The following is a 19,616-nucleotide window of genomic DNA, read 5'->3' on the forward strand; positions in this document are numbered from 1 at the left end:
CGCCAGTGCAAAGGTGAGCCAACACCCGTGCTCAGGTGAGTGCTCATGTTCTTCTAATATGGATGGTGGAATGTGTAAAGAAGGAAGGAGAGCGCCCAGCCATCCCCACCCCAAGACCCCCACCGCAGCAGCAGCGGCAGCCGGAATCCCCCCACGCCACACGGAAACCGGCAGGGAACAACCGCCGCCCGGGCGACCAAGCCCGCCACCCAGGCCAGGGCCAGCAGGACCGCCGCAAGGCCCCCCAGAGCCAGAGAGCAGGGAGGCACAGAGGGAAAGAGAGGGCCGCCCCAGCCCAACCAGGAGAACAGCCCCCCCGCCGCGCCGGGAGAGCCCAACGCAGGGCCCCACCGGAGAGGGACGCCCACAGCCCCAGATGAGCACCCCACCACCACCCAGGAGTTCCGGGCATCCCCCCGCCCCAACCCCAGGTACGAGCCAGGACCCCCCAAGGGAGACCCGCCCCGCACTCCAGGCAGCCATCCGCCCGGCCCACGGTTGGTCCAGGGAGGAGCAAGGCAGGGGCCCGCCGCCCCCGCCCAGGAGGGGGGAACCCCGGGGAAAAAAGAGGGCCCACAAGGGGTGTTGTAAATATGGCCCGACCAGGCTCGGCCACAGTTGGAAGTTAGGCGGGGCCCAGCGCTCAGGAGCAAGGACCAGAACCCACCCCCCAGGGACATCAACACCCCCGGCTCAGATGTAATGTGAACCCCCCCACCGCGCGGAGAGAGCACCGCCGGGCCCAGGAAGCCGGCACCCCGGGGACACGGCCGCCGCTCCAAAGGGGCCCGTACCCCCCACCAGGGAAGAGGCAGGGGACAGATGGTCCTAGGTCCCACCTTCCTTGCAAAATGTGTGTGCGTATATGTGTGTTTAAGAGGGTGTGTGTGTGCATGTGTGTGTGTTTATGTTGGGATGTATATATTGAGGGGGGAGGGGTGTGTGTACTAAGGGGGGTGCAGTTAAAATTGGCGGGTAGGGCACTAAGGGGACATCTCCTGATTACTCACAGTGATGTCCCCTCACCCTCCCCACCAAGGGGCCCTAAATGTCTAAGGTGCGGTTAAAATTGGCGGGTAGGGTGCTAGGAGGACATCTGCTGCTTGCTGGCAGTGATGTCCAAGCACCCCCCCTACCAAGGGCCCTACATGTCTAAGGTGCAAATAAAACCGAAAGAGGGGGGGCCCACTCCATACGGCAGCCATAGGAGGGGGGGCCACTGCCTAGTAAACCCCCCCCCCCCAAGGCCCATCGCAGGCTAATCCCCCCACCCCCTCACCCTATTATGAGGTTATATGAGGAAGGGGGTAAGTTGGGGACAGCTGGTAGACTGTCCCCCGGTGGTCAAACAGCTGTCCCCCGCCCCCCCCCCCCAGCAAGGGGGCCAGGCCCACCCAGCCCAGGGGCCCCACCCCCGGAGGCGCCGACACCCCAGGCCCAGCACCACCCACCCCACACAGAGGGAGAGGAGCCAGAAAGCGCCGGCCCCCCCCGGAGCAAGCCCAGGCCCCCACCCCCAAACGCCGGCCCTAGAAGAGCTCTGGTCAGGCCTCGACGGGACCGAGGCAGCCAACCGGCCGGGGAAACCGCCGATGGCCTCAGCGGAGACCCCGACCCGTCAACCCCCCCTGCCCCGTACCAATAGTGGCCCCCCCCCCTCCCCCAGAATGCCCCCCCACAGGACAGGGCCGACAAGACCCCCCACCCCACCCCCCCCCCAGACCCCGCAGCCGAAGCGGATGACACCCAGAGCGCCCGGGGGCCCCAAGAGGGTTGTCCCGTCCCGCCCCAGAGCCAGGGAAGGGCTGATCCCAGCCCCAGGCGTAGATGGGAAGCCCATCCAGTGCCGCTGGGCCCCCCCCCCCGAGCAGCGCCCCCCGCCAACCCCCCCCAGCACAGGCAAAGGGACCACCCCCCCAAGCCAAGCCAGAACACCCCCCCCCCCCCACCACGCACCCCCACACCCAAGCCCAGAGGACCACGCAGCGCCCCAGCCCGCCCCACCCCGGCGCCGGACCCGACCCCCCGACCAACGGAGCCCCCACCACCCCCCGCCAGGCACCGGAGGCCCCGGCCCCCACCCCAGCCCACGGCAGAAGGGCAAGGAGCAGCGACGACCAGGCCCCCCCATCCCCTAAGTCATGGAGTCAGCTATGGGAGACCAGAGAGACCGAATTCTTTCAAAGTTACTTGAACCTTGGGCTGACATTTTTTCCAAGCTGATCTGATCAAGCAGCAGATTTCTGTGTTGACTTATATTTATATTTTTCTTGCTTTTCCAATTTGTTAAAATAGTTTTTTTAGCAATGCAAAGAGTTATGAAAATGATAGAGCCTAATCCTCCTTCTACATCGATGGCACTCATGTCACCAAGCACACAAAGTGACGGTGAAGCTGTGATTGAAACCTTAAGCCAGACTGATAAATCGGCACATACCTGCTGCCAGAGAGCCTGGACAGGCGTGCAGAACCACAGTGCATGCATGTAATTGTCGGGTAGATTACTGTCACAGTGCTGACAAATGTCTGAGTTGCTGAGACCCATCTTGAACATCCTCTGTCCAGTGTAGTAAATTCTGTGAAGGGTTTTAAAATGGATTAGCTGCAGATTTGGACTTTTTGTCAGTTTAAAGGTGTTTAGACAAAGTTCTGACCAAAAGCTTTCATCTGTGCTGATGCTCAAATCCGCATCCCATTTTGTTGTCGGAAGTGAAATGTTATTATCTAAATTACATAAAAGTTTGTATATTTTGGAGAGAGTTTTATTCATTGAGAAATTGATCAGAGTGGTAACTACATCTGGTAGCTTTAAATCGTTGTCTCTGTATTTAAATTTTTTAGTAATGCTTGATTTAAGTTGCTGATATTCCAAGAAGTTATTTATTCCATGTTTGTCTTGAAGTTCCTGGGGAGTTATGAATCTTCTATCAATAATTACGTGCTCTAGTTGTTTTATGCCCCCTGCTTGCCAAGCTGGGAAGTGGATAATTTTTTTGTTTATGAGGATGTCTGGATTGTTCCAGATGGGTGTCATTTTGCACGGTTGAATTGATGATTTTGATATTTTGAGAAATTCCCACCAGGCTGTTAAAGTGGCGTTTATATTAATAGTTTTGAAACAATCCTGTTTTTTAACTGTTTGGCTAATAAATGGAAGATCTGACAGGTTGATCTTTCCACATAACGCCTGTTCCAAGTCTAACCATGAGTTGGTTTCTGGATTATTTTTTAACCATTTTAAGATGTATTGTAATCTATTTGCAAGAAAGTATTTGTGGAAATTAGGTAATTCTAATCCTCCACAGCTTTTTGCAGATTTTAAAGTTTTTAGACTAATTCTTGCAGGTTTATTGTTCCATAAAAAGCTTGATATGGATGAGTCTAATGTTTTGAACCATTTTAGTGGCGGTTGTGTGGGAATCATTGAAAAGAGATAATTAACTTTGGGTAAGATTTTCATTTTTACCGTGGCTACCTTGCCCATAAGGGACAGAGGCAGGTTGGTCCAGCGTGTTAGATCGTCCTGTATGTTTTTCAGTAATGGGGTGTAGTTTAGCTGCACCAGTTCTGATAGTTTGGGGGAAAAATTGATACCTAGATATTTGATATTTCCTGATTTAACTGGTATTGTGAGTCTTTGCTCCGCATTATTGTTCAGTGGTAATAAAACAGACTTATTCCAATTAATGGAATAGTCTGATATAGAGGAGAATTCATTAATGATTGTTGCCGTTTCATTTACAGAATGTAAATTACTTAAAAACAGTAATATGTCATCTGCATAGAGACTAATTTTATGATGGCTGTGTTTAGTTTTGATTCCTTTAATGCTTTCATTCTGTCTTATTGCTGCAGCTAAAGGCTCAATGAATATAGCAAAAAGAGAAGGAGAGAGTGGGCAGCCCTGTCTGGTTCCTCTTCCGAGAAAAAACCTGTTTGAAGTCTGTTTATTAGTTCTAACTGATGCATTGGGGTTGTGATATAATATTTTGATCCATTTGATGAATGCTTCTCCAAAACCAAACTTATGGAGGCGGCAATAAGGAACTTCCAGTTTACTCTGTCAAAAGCTTTTTCAGCATCCAGTGATAGTATGGACATTTCCTGGTTGTTAATGGTGGCAAAATCTATTATATTAACAAGTCTTCGGAGATTGTCATCCGAGTGTCTGCCTTTGATAAATCCAGTTTGGTCGAAGTCAATTATGTGAGGAGTGATTTTTTCTATTCTCTGTGCTAGTGCTTTGCAGATAATTTTTACGTCTGCATTGATTAGAGAAATAGGGCGATAGCTTGAAGGACTAGTGGGATCTTTGTCTGGTTTTAGAAGAAGAATTATGTTGGCTGAGTTCATGTTAGGTGGCATTGATTGGCTCTCATTAATAGATGTGACAGTTTTATAAAATGTTGGTGCCAGCTGTTCCCAGAATTCTTTATAAAACTCAGCAGGAAAGCCGTCAGGCCCTGGTGCTTTACCATTAGGCATAAGTAACAGAGCTTCATGAAGTTCAGACAGCGAGAGCGGAGAATCTAAGTTTGTTATTTGATCCTCATTTAACCTGGGTAGGTTTACATTATTAAGAAATGAGTCAATACTTTGCTCTGACGGATTGATCTGTGGTGTGTACAAGTTTTTATAAAAGTTTTCAAATGCGTTATTAATTTTGACCGGGTCATGAGTGATATTTCCTGTTTGGTCCGTAATAGAGGTGATTGATGATTTTTCTCTATTAATTTTAAGCTGATTAGCCAGAAATTTGCCAGATTTATTAGAGTTTTCAAATCTTTCAAGTCGTAGCCTTTGTATTTGAAATTGTGTTTGTTTATTAATGATGTCATTTAACTGCAGCTTTAAATTTTTCAGATCTCCCAGAATGTGTTCCTGTGCAGAAGCAGCATAAGCAGTCTCCAGGGTTTGGATTTTATTTTCTAATTCTAATAAATCTGCTTTCTCTTTGCGTTTTTTGTGCGTTGAATAAGAAATGATTTTCCCTCTCATGACTGCCTTTGCTGTTTCCCAAAGAACGCACGGTGAGATGTCTGGTGTATTGTTGAATTCTAGGAAGGTTGCCCATTCTTTTTTAAAGAATTCAAGAAATTCCTGGTCTTTTAACAGAGACGTATTAAACCTCCAGGTCGTACATGAGGGTGTGGATTTTTCCCTGGAAATATTTACAGAGACTGGTGCATGATCACTGATAATAATCGGATGAATGTTGGAACTTTTAATTTCTTTTAAAAGAGAGTTACTGATTAATAAATAGTCTAAACGGGAGTGTGAGCGGTGAACTGGAGAAAAAAAGGTGAACCCTTTAGTGCTTGGATGACATGAGCGCCACGCGTCGCAGAGACCCAGATCATTCATGTACTGCTTTAGAATACTTGCAGACCTCCATGTGCGCTGGGCTGCTGCTGTGCTGAGTCTGTCAAGTTCAGGGTCCAGAACCAGATTGACGTCTCCTCCTATAATGATTGTGGAGTCAGAGTGAACTGAGAGTGAGGTGAAGAATCTGTGAAAGAAGGAAGAGTCGTCAACATTTGGACCATAGATGCTGGCTATGCAATAGTCCTTATTCTGAATGGATATATTAATAATTACAAATCTACCTTCTGGGTCAGTAACTGTATCCTTATGAGTAAATGTAACATTTTTATTAATCAAAACAGCAACTCCTCTTTGCTTGGAGTTATAACTAGAAGAATATATGACTGGAAATTTTGAGCTGCACAGGAGGTCCTGAGATTGTGTACATAAATGGGTCTCCTGCAGTAGAGCTATATCTGCTTTAAGATCATCCAGGTGAGATAACACTTTCAATCTCTTTGGCCCAGAGCCAAGCCCACGCACATTCCAGCTAACAATGTTAAGACTGTTCATAACTGCTCTGACCAAGAGAATGTAAGGCTAAATAGAGTGTGTGCCGGTCCATGTGCGCGTGCCCGCTGATCGATGAAGAAACACTGTGCGTTTGTGTGCGTGCGCGTTTCCTGACTGTGTGAGCTGCATGTTGCATGTGTCCTATGTGGGCTTATGTGAGGTGTTTGCGGGATGTCCGCGAGTGTGTGCTGGTTCGCGTGTGCTTGCCCGTGTGCGCGCTTGTCTGCGCGCGCGTGCCCTTCCGTGCATAAATAGAAACCAACTTACCGGGGGACGTGTTACCTTTGGATAATTTACATATGAGGAGGGGGGGAGAGAGGGGAAACTAAAAAGAAGAAAGAGGTAAAGAAAAACAGAAAGAAACAAACATAACAGGAAAAACAACAGAAACATGAGAGGGGAGAAAACTTAAACTGCTTCAGCGAGATGGAGGTGTGGATGATTGATGAGCCGGTTTCATTCATTCAACACGTTTAGCCGCTGTTTTTTCGGATGTCAGATCTTCAGCAAAGCCAGGGGGTGATCTCCGGGTCTCGGAAGAGCCTTCCATCTACAAAGAGTTTATCCACAGAAACCACGGCTCTGGACCCGTTGGCAAGGTGTTTTTTCCTCAGAGGAAAAAGGATCTTTCGGCGCCGCAGGATCTCAACCGGAAACTGGTCATTGACACTAAAATGTGTCCCCCTCAGTTCCCGGCCGCGACCCTTCACCATCTCCTTTTGCTTGTAGTTGTCAAACAAATTAGTTCTCTTTTTCAATCCATCACTGAATGTTTAAGAAAGCATTTAAAGATTGCAATCTATCAATAATATTGATCTGCTTACACCCAATTTTCCAAAATCTTTGCTAACACTCAGACTTATTTTAATACTCATTTTGATGAATATAAAAAAATTAATATTAAAATGGTTAATGAAGACAGAACATTGGAGTAAAACATTTTACAAAAAGATTAAGGAAAGGTTAACATTTTTTTTTTTTTTTTTAGAATAAATAGAAAAAAGAAGCACACCACTGGAGGTAATCCAAAACCAGCTTTGACCTTCACTAAATATGAATTTTATCAGGTGTTTTCTTGGTTTAAAATATCCAAACTTAAAACAGTTACGATATTTGAAGAGTTTATCCTCAAAGTGGTACATATCTGTTGATGATTATTGATGAATTGTCACGCTCCTCCTAAAAAAATGTTTAATCGAAGTAAAATATAAATATTTCTTCAAGATAACTTTTTGGTTAAACGTACTGAAAACAAACCATGTTTTTCTTTCTTTGCAGCATCAAGCTATTTCAAATACAAGCAGCAGTTTATCTTCCCAGGTAAGTGAGATCCTTTCCGCTCTCTCCTAATGCTGTCGGCCAAAGACCGGGCGGATGTTTTGATGCATGTGGTCATTTTCCTTCTTTGGCTACTTGTCGACTCTGTGCCTCCACACTCGCTCCTGCTCGCCTCATTTGGGCTTCCTAATGGTTTGTCGATGCCCAGACTTCTTTTGTCCACTGTAGTTGCACAGTGCCTGCTCATTTGGTCGCTTATTACAGCCCGGACGGCGAAGAATTGTGCGAGGAAAAGAGTGAGGAGTAGCACGGATCCGTGGTGGCAGGTGTTTGGAAACGCACAAATATGCTTTGCAGCAGGTAGAAGCAGCTTCTCCTCATTACAACAGAAACAACTGAACAAAAATATGGTCAAAGTTTATTATTGTGCCCAAACTAGTCTTTGAACTGTGTATTGTTGTATAAAAGAGATTTTGGCCATATTCCTCTTTTTGCAGTTCCAGGATGATGGAGAAAAACTCCACTTAACACGTTAATTTTGCAGGCGTTTCCAGGAGCAAACACTGTGATTGTGTCACGTGTTCCGAGCAGGTTCTGAATGTTTAAATTGGTCATTGAGAGTTTTCAGTCGTCCTGGCTCGCAGCTCTTTGGAGTGAATCCACACAAACACTCAGACGGGCTTCACACAGAAAAGAAAAACACTGTCAGGTGCTGCTGCCAGCTTCTAATGCGCTCCAGGGAGACTGCTTTTTGACGCTCGCACTTTGTGTCACAAATTGTCATGGTGTGTCAACACGGGCCATGTTTGTGATAGTGTTGTTTTTGGAGATGAAAGCAACACAAAAGCGGGGCTTGCTGTGTTTCACCTGTAGATGCTGCAGGGAAAACATGTCCTTAGGTTTTTTTCTCTTGTGGTTCTTTGGAAGAAGATTCAAATCAAATCTTCTGCAAATCTGCAAAACAGACCAACTTTGAATAAATTTTACTTTATTATGCACCTGAAGGAAGTTTCTTCAAGGATAAAACAAGTAATTGATAAAAAGTGTGCAGACATTTTGTTAGGAGGGTTCCCCTATTATCTGTTGAAGGATGCTTTCACATCTAGCAAAGTACAAAGTAGCAAAGTAGAAAGCCTGCTAGCCAATCGAATTTAATAATTGTCTTTAGATAAATAGTACTTTAATTGAGGAAATTGATTTTTTAAATAGTAAACTCATACAAAAACAATAAAAAAATGAATACAAAACAAATAAGCTAACTTTGATAAATAGCAGCCCATCAGAAAAATCTTTATTTACAAATTCTTGTTGTGATCTGCAACTTTTTATCTGTACTGTGTTTTTCCCTCTTAGGCTGAATCTGAATTGCTTCCTTGCCCCTACAGCTTCCTATATTTATCCCTCCAATCGGAGAGATATGGAAAAAATTGAATCTAATTTGGACGTTACTGCTGCTTGATGACATCATCAGTAGTCGGCAGTCATCTGCGTTAGCACGTAGCTGCCAGCGCTAGGAAGATACAAAACAACATCGGTTTTATAACTTTAAAAAGTCATGCAAGAACAACAATTCAATGATAACATTCAAGTGTAAACGTCATGTGCTTCTCGGAAGCTGTATTTGGTTAAAACTTTAACAGTTTAAACAATTTCATCTTCCGTGTTGTAATTCTGGAGTACGGACGCCAACTTAGAACCTTTATCACTTCACTTATTTTTAGGTCTTGAAGCACAAAAGAATGAAGCAAAACTAGTGCTAATATTTACACCTGTAGCATTACACACATTGTCTTAATTCTGATGTGTCACTCAGTAGATAAAATGACATTTGATGCAGAACGGAAAATCTTTACGTTTTCACAGATCAGGAGGATAACACAGCAAAAGATGAATTTTCTAGCATAGGAGGACGAGGAGATCCTAGTTAAGTAAACACTGCTTAGGTTAATTGAAGTAATTGTATTATAACAGTGTTTGCTTCGTTAATATACAGTGAGGCACAGCAGGAGTGACTGCGGGAAGCCCATTTGTCTTTTAATTAGATCACACTTTCCGATTAAACATTTGCAAACAATCGTTTTGAATTGGAAGATGGTGTACTAAGTGTCATCTTCAGAAGTTGGTGGCAACATGTGACTTCGACATAACGTTACGAGTTACATCTATTCAAGTAAGTTGTATTAAAGCTGCACTTCAAAAAACAAAGCCGAATTGATCAAGGCTCTGACGGATCGAATCGAATGGAATCTGTGAATTACTGGTGATACCCAGCCATACCCATCAAGGCAAAAACCTTTATCGTTGTAGGGAGGTGGAGGGATGCAGAATTCTCAGAGAAAAATCTGTTTTGTTTGTAATGATTGTTGCGATGTCTGAGGGTTTTTCTCCTACGAAGGAAGACTTTTTTTTCTTTCATGTCAGCTATTACCCCACATGTGATAAGAGGAACTTCCTTTTTTGCTCAGTTAATTAAAAATGTTATTTTTGACAATTGCAAAAAGTAAACCATAAAGAAGTTCGTACTATTACTCAAAACTTTAGTACTTTTTTATTTTATAGTTAAGTAATTATTTGGATGACCACTTTTTACTTCAATTTGAACCATTTTTGGATACTTCACCCGCCTTCAGCCAAACTGACGAGGCTTCAACATGATAAAAACACTGAATATGTCAGACATGAACAGATCTTTCCAAGGTCCCAGCTCAAGCTTTATGAAATATGAAATCCAAATTTGGAGACAGAAAAAGATTTTGTTATTTGCCAGAGCTCAGAAGTGTCAGATGGTGATAATGGCCTCAGTGATGTGTGAGCTGTTTCCACAAAAGTGGAGGACTGTCCATCCACAGAGTGGGTACAGTGCTTTGTGACAAAGAGGCCTTTTTGTTGCATCGCTGCCGTGGCTGAGATAATAATGCCATGTGGAAATCAGCATTCACCGCCTCTGCAACAAACTTTTCTGGCTATCGGAGCTGCTGCTACATCCGAGTTTGCAGCTTGACAGGGTTTTAGTCCATGATACACCTGAGGAAGGAGATGAAATGTCAAGTTCTCCTCATCCTCCTCTGGTAATTGTTATTATGAAAAACACAAGCATGATTTGGAATAACTCTGCAACCTTTTCGTGTTGTTGCAGTTGCACGGTCAAAACAAGGACACGAACACAAGCGGACTGAAAAAAACAAAGAATGAAAACCTGCTTAAGAGTCTTGGTGTGTCAGGAAAAAAAGTCCCCTTAAAAAAGAAGGACTCCGTTATCTCAAAGCATTGGTGCTCCTGTACTTGGCTGTGGACGTTACCTCTGGCTCGTCTGTGGTTTTTCTTACCGGGAAGGAGGGTCAAAGGGCAGGGATGCCCAGTTTAGTTTAGTCTGTTTAGTTTAGTTTAGCCATCAACTATTGTATTCTATGACTTACTACCGATTTGAAGTCCATTAAGATGATTATTGTTGTAAATATTGGGCTATATAAACGAAAATTGACTTGAATTGGTGTGTTTAGACCAGGCCTCTCAGTCCGGGTTTTTAAGAACCACCTTCTTCTATGAATTAGGCAGGGACAACTGAAAAACAAGCAGGGTGACGGATGGGGGGCACGACATCCAGGGGAAGTCCGACAGCTTACCCTCACAGAACAAATCAAAAGAGAACCCAGAGACAAAAACACTAGATCATAACACCAGCAGTCTTTGCTCATAGCTGCATAACTAAAGGCTGTCATTTACAGGCTACTTTAGGTGTTTCTGCCCGTTTTATCAGTTTTACAAATTAAATATCTCATCTTCTAATAACTATGCAAATGATCTTGTCTTCTGTTAAAGGAGGGAGTCGCTTTCTTCATCTCTAAATTATTCTAAATTGATTGAAATGATAGTTTTAAACCTTATTGTTTGGATCACTATGTCCTTCCCAAACTCTGGTCAAAAGGATCCGTCACCCTGTTTGTTTTCCAGCTCACTGCTGATTACCTGGATCAGGTGGTTTCATCATCAGAACCTGCATCTGCTGCTGATCAGGACGATCTGGACAAAGACAGCTGGATAATGATGGAGATGTTGAGAACCTCAACTCAGATCAGGATGTTTTTGTTTTGTTCTGCAGATGTTACTCCAGAGGTGCCCCCCAGCAGAGCCCCCCAGGTCATTTTGCATCCTGTCCTCTCTGAACCAGGGTGAGTGCAACATTGTAAAGACCTCTCCGTCTGCTTCCCTGTACTTCCAGCATCCCTCCTCCTCCTCCTCCTCCCTCGTGTCTTTCAGTCTCTGTGGCCTCTGGTCAAAGGCCAAGCCGAGCTTATTGGAGCAAAGATATTTGGGTGCCAATTTTAATGTGAGGGAAAACATGACGATTACTTACAGACTAACATTAGCTTGGCCTTTAGTTCACGCTACACTTACGATGCCAAGTGGATTTCCACTGAGTCTTTGAAGAAGTCAGTGGTCAGGGAAAATATCCGGAAGAGGAGAATAAAGGATGAGAAGCCTTTTGACCCAGATGTAAATTAGATTAGCATCACAATCCATCTGGAGAAGCGGGTCAGGAGAGCTTCCATCGATACGGTCCGTCATGATGGAACACGGAGGTGTCTCGGTTGCAGAATCGCTGCTAATTTTATTTTTAACTTTTATCCGTGTCTCCAAATCGGAGCGAGTCCAATAATGAGAATGAATGGAAGTATAGTGTAAAGCGCTGCGTTGTGCCGATTCCAGCTAGAGAAAAAACGAGCTGCTTTCACAATAAAACAGCAGCTGTCGGCTTTGAGATAACAAAATGTATGGAAATAAAACCAGCGCATACATCAAAGTAGACTCTACGTGTCTTCTATTGTGATTATTTAGGGTTCAGAGCTTCAGAATTGTTATCGGTGTTTGTCGAGGCCAAATCCTGAACTGTCTCAAGTTTTTGTCTTTTCGATGGAGAATCTGGCCAAAAACATGCTCAGCATGGATCTGCATGTGAGGCTTAAAGACCCACTCTGACTTTCTTGTGACATATTTCTGATGATGGAGGACACGTATTTAAAAAAAAATTAAGCTCTGAACGTGTTCCAAACTCTCAGCAACAGGGAGGGGAAGTGGGGCGGGGTTGCTCAGCGCCAAAGGTCCCGCCCACAACTCAGAAGCAAATTTTTAATGAACTACTGCCGCTGTGCATAAACTATGTCCTGGAAAACGATACAAGTTTTTAGATTTTGGCTAAAAACGGCATGATCTTGACTAAAAATAAAAAAACACTGGGAACGCTTTGAAAACTGCTTCTAAAAGGCTCGTATAGGTCCTTAAAATCAATTTAGATTCTCCCAGCAGAAGTCACCTGAAAAGAAATGACATCTAAAGTTAACACTCATGAAGTTACAAGTACATTCACTTCTTTAAATTTAAATTTCCTCAGGGATTATTAGAGACCCTGTCTGTCTGTCTGTCTGTCTGTCTGTCTGTCTGTCTCTGGCTATGTCATTCAGGGCGGATGTGCATCCCCCCCTCATGTTAGCAAACACGTTACTCACATGATGGCTTTCTACTTTTAGAACGCGGCCAATATGCTCCGGATAAACACACAGTATGCACTTTTGTGTACATTCATCCACTTCTGTTGCAGACGGCTAGAGTTGACATTGTTCTTCGCTCACACCTGGATGAAAGCTTCATGCTTAATGTTTGAGTGGCAACTTAAGTAAAAAAACGATTCTTTAAGATTAGAGTAACCATGTTAGCAAAGTTAGACGTGTGTTGAAGCTAACTTGGAAAAGAATTAGAAGAGTTAATGAAAAAGCGTGAGATCAGTCTGCAGTCTGACCTGCAAAATATTAATACCTCCTCTGGGATAATTAAAGCTCTACCTCGGCGTCTCTTGGTGCTGAGGAAAGACTTTATTATTTCAATGAGCGCTCAGAAGTTATAAAAGGCAAGCCATTAAAAATGATTCTCAAAACTTCCTCTTTTTGCTATTTGCCCTGACAACTTTTTTATGCTTTTTAAGTCCAATTTAAAACAGAAAATAGGTGTGTGTTTACAAAAGCCTTATTATGCTGAGTTTTATTATTGCTATTGTCCATTCTTGCCCACATCTTTGTGAGCCTTTGCAGAGGCAGCCGGCAGGTTTTTCTGGCTGTAATGGCCTCATCCCTGGGTTAATGAGGGCCGGTTTCAGACCTGAACGCCCCGCAGGATTCCCTCATTAGAGACGAGATCGAAGCAGTGGTAGGAGCCCTCTGTCACGGTGCCTGGCGGTCTCCTCCCCCCTCCAGCTCTGCCCTAATGTTCCTGATTGCCACCAGCTGCCATCACTCTCCTCATCATCTTCTGTGGATTCAAAAGGAGATCAACGCCACTACTCGACGCCAGTTTGTTACCCCTTATGGTGACTGCTCTGGTTCTAGCCTCGTTACAGCTTTGTTCCAAGTCTCTGGCTCTAACTAATTCTTTGCTCCCTGTCTCAGGATCCTACCGCTCACGAGTGACGGCAGCACGGACCTTCCATTCTACGCCTCAGGAGCACGGAAACTCTCGGCAGCCGCTAACCGCTTCAAGACCCTCCAGCCACGCCACAGCCACGTCTAACCTGGACACTCCTCAAACCAGCCATCTTCACATCTGGAGCAAACAATAAATCCATTCTCATCCTCCACTTACCTGTCTTCCTTCTGGGTTGCAGCATCTGGGTTCCTCATCCTTGTGAAATCATGACAGAACAAACTGGCCAACTTCCGGACCCAGCTGATCCAGAGGGACTTCGTTTTGCCGTCAGCCAGCAAGGCATCGCCCTGGGCCGCCAAGCCGACGCTCTGTCGCAAGTATCCTCTGCCCAACAGGAACTTTTTCGGCGCCTGGATGGTCTAACGCAAACTTTGATGAATTTAACTGTCCAGGGGGCTACCCCCGCACCATCACCTCCCGCTTCCAGCATCGCCGCAGTTTCCGCTTCCGGTCCGTCACCTGAAAACTACCGACTGCAGCCGGAACCATTCTTCGGCGACGTCGAAGCTTGTGGAGGGTTCCTGCTGCAATGTAGTCTCCTGTTCCAGCAAGCCCCGAGGTATTATGACTCCGACCTCAGCAAGATTACCCTGATCATAAACTCACTCCGCAATAAAGCGCTGCAGTGGGCTCAGGCTTTCCTGGCCGCCAATCCTGTCACCCACCTATCGTACGAGCACTTCATTAATGAATTCAGGCTGGTTTTTGACCAACCCCGTAAGCGGGAGGAAGCCTCACGAAAGCTTCTGGCTCTTAAGCAGCGAAGTCGCTCAGTGAGCGACCACGTCATAGACTTCAGAATCCTGGCGGTGGAAGCCGGCTGGACGGATCCAGCATTGAGAGGGGTCTTCTATCAGTCTTTAAATGAAGTCATTAAGGACCACCTGTGTTCGCAACCAGAAACCCACTCTTTTGAGGAGCTCGTCACGGCGGCTCTCCGTTCGGACACCCGCTTACGTGAACGACAGCATGAAAGACCTCAGCCTCCACGCAGAAGTCCTGCTAATCCACCACAAGGTACGGCGGCACACATTTCTCCTATAACCCAGTCTGAAACCTCTCGCAGTCAGACCGACGAGCCCATGCAGATTGGACACTCCAAGCTTTCCGCAGAGGAGAGGCAGCGACGCCGGATCGAAGGGGCATGCTTTTACTGCGGAAAACCAGGACACCAGGTACACCAATGTAGCCTGCGTTTAAACTCCAAAACCCCCCGCTAGAGGACAGGCCGCGGGCGGGTCAAGTCTTGTCATCTTCTAAAGATTTTCTCCGCATTCCTGTCAAGTTAAGTCATGTTTCTGAAACTCTGGATCTCCACGCTTTGATTGACTCCGGCGCTGAACAGAATCTTATAGATCACAGCCTAGTTACTCGCCTGTCCCTGCCTACAGAGTCCCTTCCTTCCCCTATTAGAGCCGCTGGGTTGGGGGGTCAACACCTTTCGGTGATTACTCACCGTACGGAACCGGTGTTATTAATTACTTCTGGTAATCATAGAGAACTCGCCCGGTTCTTCGTAACTCAAACCCCCCAGAACCCCATTATTCTGGGGTACTCTTGGCTTCGTCACCACAACCCGCAATTTGATTGGGTCCATCGTCGTATTATTGGTTGGAGCGAGTTCTGCCTCGCTAACTGTTTGCAATCCGCTGTTCCACCCGCTAATTCTGCCTCCGTTAAATCTCCTGAGGAGATCGATCTGTCTAACGTGCCTAGTTGCTACCACGATCTTCACACCGTTTTCAGCAAAGTTAAGGCTGGTGCCTTACCTCCCCACCGGCCTTACGACTGTTCAATCACTTTATTGGACGGCGCTCCTCTCCCTAAAAGTAGGCTGTTCAATCTCTCTGGCCCCGAGAAAGCCGCTATGGAGGTTTACATTCAAGAGGCACTTTCCTCGGGGCACATTCGTCCTTCTTCCTCCCCTGTCGGTGCAGGGTTTTTTTTTGTCGAGAAGAAGGACAAAACCCTCCGACCGTGCGTAGATTATCGAGAACTAAATCAGATCACGGTAAAAGACAAGTATTCCCTTCCGCTCATCAGCTCTGTCTTTGACTCGATTCAGGAGGCCCGTATCTTTTCCAAGCTTGACCTACGAAATGCTTATCATCTCGTACGGGTCAAGGAGGGTGATGAATGGAAAACCGCTTTCAAAACTCCTCTCGGTCATTATGAGTATCTCGTCATGCCATTTGGGTTAACAAACGCTCCTGCCGTGTTCCAGCGCCTCATAAACGACGTTCTACGGGACTTTATCGACCGCTTCGTTTTTGTCTACCTTGACGACATACTGATCTACTCTAAACATCCTGATCAGCACAGAAACCACGTTCGTCAGGTACTCCAACGATTGTCTGAAAATCAGCTTTTTGTCAAAGCCGAAAAATGTCTGTTTCATTCCACCGTCGTCCCCTTCTTAGGGTACATCTTCGAGGCAGGTAGCATTCGACCCGACCCCGCTAAAATCGAGGCTGTCTCCAAGTGGGAACCCCCTACCACGCGTAAGAAACTTCAGCAATTTTTAGGGTTCGCTAATTTCTATAGGCGGTTTATTAGAAATTACAGCTCCATCGCGGCTCCCCTCACGCGACTCACTTCCACTGTTCGGGCCTACCAATGGAACTCGGATGCCCAAGAAGCTTTTGACACTCTCAAGAACCTCTTCGTTACAGCCCCCATACTAATACAACCCGACCCAGCTAGACAATTCGTGGTCGAGGTTGACGCCTCCGACTCAGGCGTCGGGGCAGTATTATCTCAGCGGGAAGAGTCCTCCAACAAATTGAAGCCCTGCGCTTTCTTTTCTAAGAAACTGACCCCTGCTGAGCGCAACTATGATGTGGGCAACCGTGAACTTCTCGCTATTAAATTAGCATTGGAAGAATGGCGACACTGGCTGGAGGGTGCGGTTCATCCATTTATTGTCTGGACTGATCACAGGAACCTTTCATATCTTCGCTCCGCCAAGAGACTGAATTCCCGTCAAGCCCGCTGGTGCCTGTTCTTTGACCGTTTCAATTTCACCATAACCTACAGACCAGGAAGCCGCAATATTAAGCCCGACGCCCTCTCACGGAAGTACTGCTCCTCTGATGACCAGGACGGCACCACGAACCCCATCATTCCCTCCACCTGCATCGTTGGAAACGTTACCTGGGACATTGAGAATAAAGTGATGCAAGCTCAAGGTGAGGAACCCAATCACCCAGAACCTCCTGACGGAACACTTTATGTACCCCGATCTCTCAGGTCCGACGTCATCACGTGGGCCCACGCCTCACGTCTTGCCTGTCACGGCGGGGTCACCAGGACTCTCTGCCTCCTCCGTCGGCGTTTTTTCTGGCCCTCCATGACTAAGGACGTTAAGGAGTATGTGGCTGCCTGTACCACCTGCGCCCGCTCCAAGACCTCCAACTCACCACCGTCTGGTCTCCTCCATCCGCTGTCCACTCCCGGGCGTCCTTGGTCCCACATTGCCCTGGACTTTGTAACCGGTCTCCCTCCTTCTCAGGGAAACACGGTCGTCCTCACCGTCATAGACCGCTTCTCTAAATTTGTCCTTTTCATCCCGCTCCCACAGTTGCCCACGGCCACCGAAACCACGGAGATCCTGGTCCAGCATGTATTCCGTCACCATGGTATTCCTGTGGACATTGTCTCGGATCGGGGCCCCCAGTTTGTCTCCCAGGTTTGGAAGGCTTTCTGTGGGGCCTTGGGGGCCACAGTCAGCCTGTCCTCAGGCTATCATCCCCAATCTAACGGCCAAGCTGAAAGAGCTAACCAGGAGCTCGAAACATCACTGCGTTGTCTCGCCGACCGGAACTCCTCTGACTGGTCCAGGTATCTGGTTTGGGCCGAATATGCGCACAACACTCACCCCTCTTCTGCCACAGGCCTGTCCCCGTTCGAGGCTGCTCTGGGGTTCCCGCCTCCGCTGTTTCCTTCCCACGAGTTAGACCTCGCTGTCCCCTCTGTTCAGGACCATCTCCGCCGATGCCAGAGCATCTGGCATCAGACCAAGGCTGCTCTGCTCCAGACTAAGGAGACCAATCGCCGTACGGCCAACCGTCATCGTGTGGTGGGTCCTACATATCACCCTGGTCAGAAAGTCTGGTTGTCATCCCGTAATATTCCTCTTCAGGCCACCTCCCGCAAGCTCGCCCCCCGCTTCATCGGTCCCTATACTGTGGAAAAGGTCATCAATCCCACCTGTGTCCGCCTCCGCCTCCCAGCGGCTCTCAAAGTCCATCCCACCTTTCATGTCTCTCAGGTCAAGCCTGTCGTTGACAGCGCGCTTTGCCCGCCATCCGCCTCCCCTCCACCCGCCCGGCTCATCGATGGTGCCCCGGCTTATACGGTCAGTCGGATTTTGGATGTCCGCCGCCGGGGTCGCGGCCACCAGTTCCTCGTGGATTGGGAGGGTTACGGTCCGGAGGAACGCTCTTGGGTCTCCCGTTCCCTGATCCTGGACCGTGCCCTCCTTGCTGACTTTTTCCGTGCCCACCCGGATCGGCGTCCCGGACCGCCTGGAGGCGGTCGTTGAGGGGGGGGTACTGTCACGGTGCCTGGCGGTCTCCTCCCCCCTCCAGCTCTGCCCTAATGTTCCTGATTGCCACCAGCTGCCATCACTCTCCTCATCATCTTCTGTGGATTCAAAAGGAGATCAACGCCACTACTCGACGCCAGTTTGTTACCCCTTATGGATCCTACCGCTCACGAGTGACGGCAGCACGGACCTTCCATTCTACGCCTCAGGAGCACGGAAACTCTCGGCAGCCGCTAACCGCTTCAAGACCCTCCAGCCACGCCACAGCCACGTCTAACCTGGACACTCCTCAAACCAGCCATCTTCACATCTGGAGCAAACAATAAATCCATTCTCATCCTCCACTTACCTGTCTTCCTTCTGGGTTGCAGCATCTGGGTTCCTCATCCTTGTGAAATCATGACACCCTCGACGCCACAGGAATCACATTATTTTCTAAGCTGTCTCACCTGTGGCTTTTCCCCCAGAGTCTGGGGTGGCTCAGTGAACAAGTGCTTGCAGATGCACATCGCTGCTACTCATCATCAGAAGTGGGCGGAGGCAGACTGGCTAAAGGAGGACAGAGGTCTCTCTGGGGTGTGTCTCTGTAACCCAGAGTGTCTGTAAGCATCAAACTCAGAGTCCGAGTTGGAGATAAAAAATTTGCACAGTGCAAATACTATTATTATTTTAAACGTACACAAATATCTGTAACCCAAATAAATTCCTAACATAGTTTTGAATTGTTTTAGGTTTGTTAAATGGAAAAAACACTCTAAATCTCCTGTTTTGTTTTTTTCACAAATGATCAGTGATGCATTTTTTTTACTGTCAGCCAAAGAAAAAGGTTAGAAATTGTGAAACTGTCCAAACAAAGCAGCCTAACAACAGGTTAACTAATGCAGTAGTCCTCAACCTTTAGTCCATGGACAGGTATAATGTCAGATGAAATCTTCACGAACCGGCCTGTACGAGGCTGAAGTGATTTTTTTTCAAAACATTTTTTCCATCTTCAGTTTCCCTTAACTTTTAAGGGTAAAGTTTATCTTTAATTGTCAAATATCTGCAGCGGCTCTAAATTTTGTAAATTAGATTTCGTGATTTATTTTTCCTTAATGCCAAAGTCAAAGCCAAAAAAATCTGACGCCAACTCCTTCCTCGTCCGACTTTTAAGGTGGAACACATAAAAAAAGCAGTCACTAAAACTGCTTTTTTCTAAATATAATAATAAATGTGAGCAGCTTTATTAGCAACTTCCTCATAACATAAGACACTTGTTGCTGAATATTTTGCATTATTATTATGGTCTGTGGGAAAAACTGTCACAATAAATCCATATTTGGAGTGAAGACTCCTGTTTTTTGTCTGTTAAATGCAGATTTCTTTTATTTTGAATTCGGAAGCTTTTCTTCTTTTCTGCTAAAACAAACTTTACAAATGCATTTATTTTTTGTAAACTTTG

General features: G+C 46.5%; 1 protein-coding gene across 5 annotated transcripts in view; it reads left to right on the forward strand.

Annotated features, from left to right (window-relative positions):
* ksr2 (kinase suppressor of ras 2) overlaps positions 1–19,616 on the forward strand; it is a 126,355-nt gene that overhangs the window by 80,098 nt on the left and 26,641 nt on the right. For all 5 annotated transcript variants that reach the window (XM_023958217.2, XM_023958216.2, XM_020705590.3 and 2 more), the window contains 2 exons: positions 7,156–7,197; positions 11,255–11,324. In XM_023958217.2, coding sequence (XP_023813985.1) covers positions 7,156–7,197; positions 11,255–11,324 — 112 coding nt within the window. The remainder of the gene's footprint in view (positions 1–7,155; positions 7,198–11,254; positions 11,325–19,616) is intronic.

Source organism: Oryzias latipes, chromosome 9 (genome assembly GCF_053564925.1).
Source record: "Oryzias latipes strain Hd-rR chromosome 9, Olatipes_Hd-rR_3.1".
NCBI lineage: Eukaryota > Metazoa > Chordata > Actinopteri > Beloniformes > Adrianichthyidae > Oryzias > Oryzias latipes.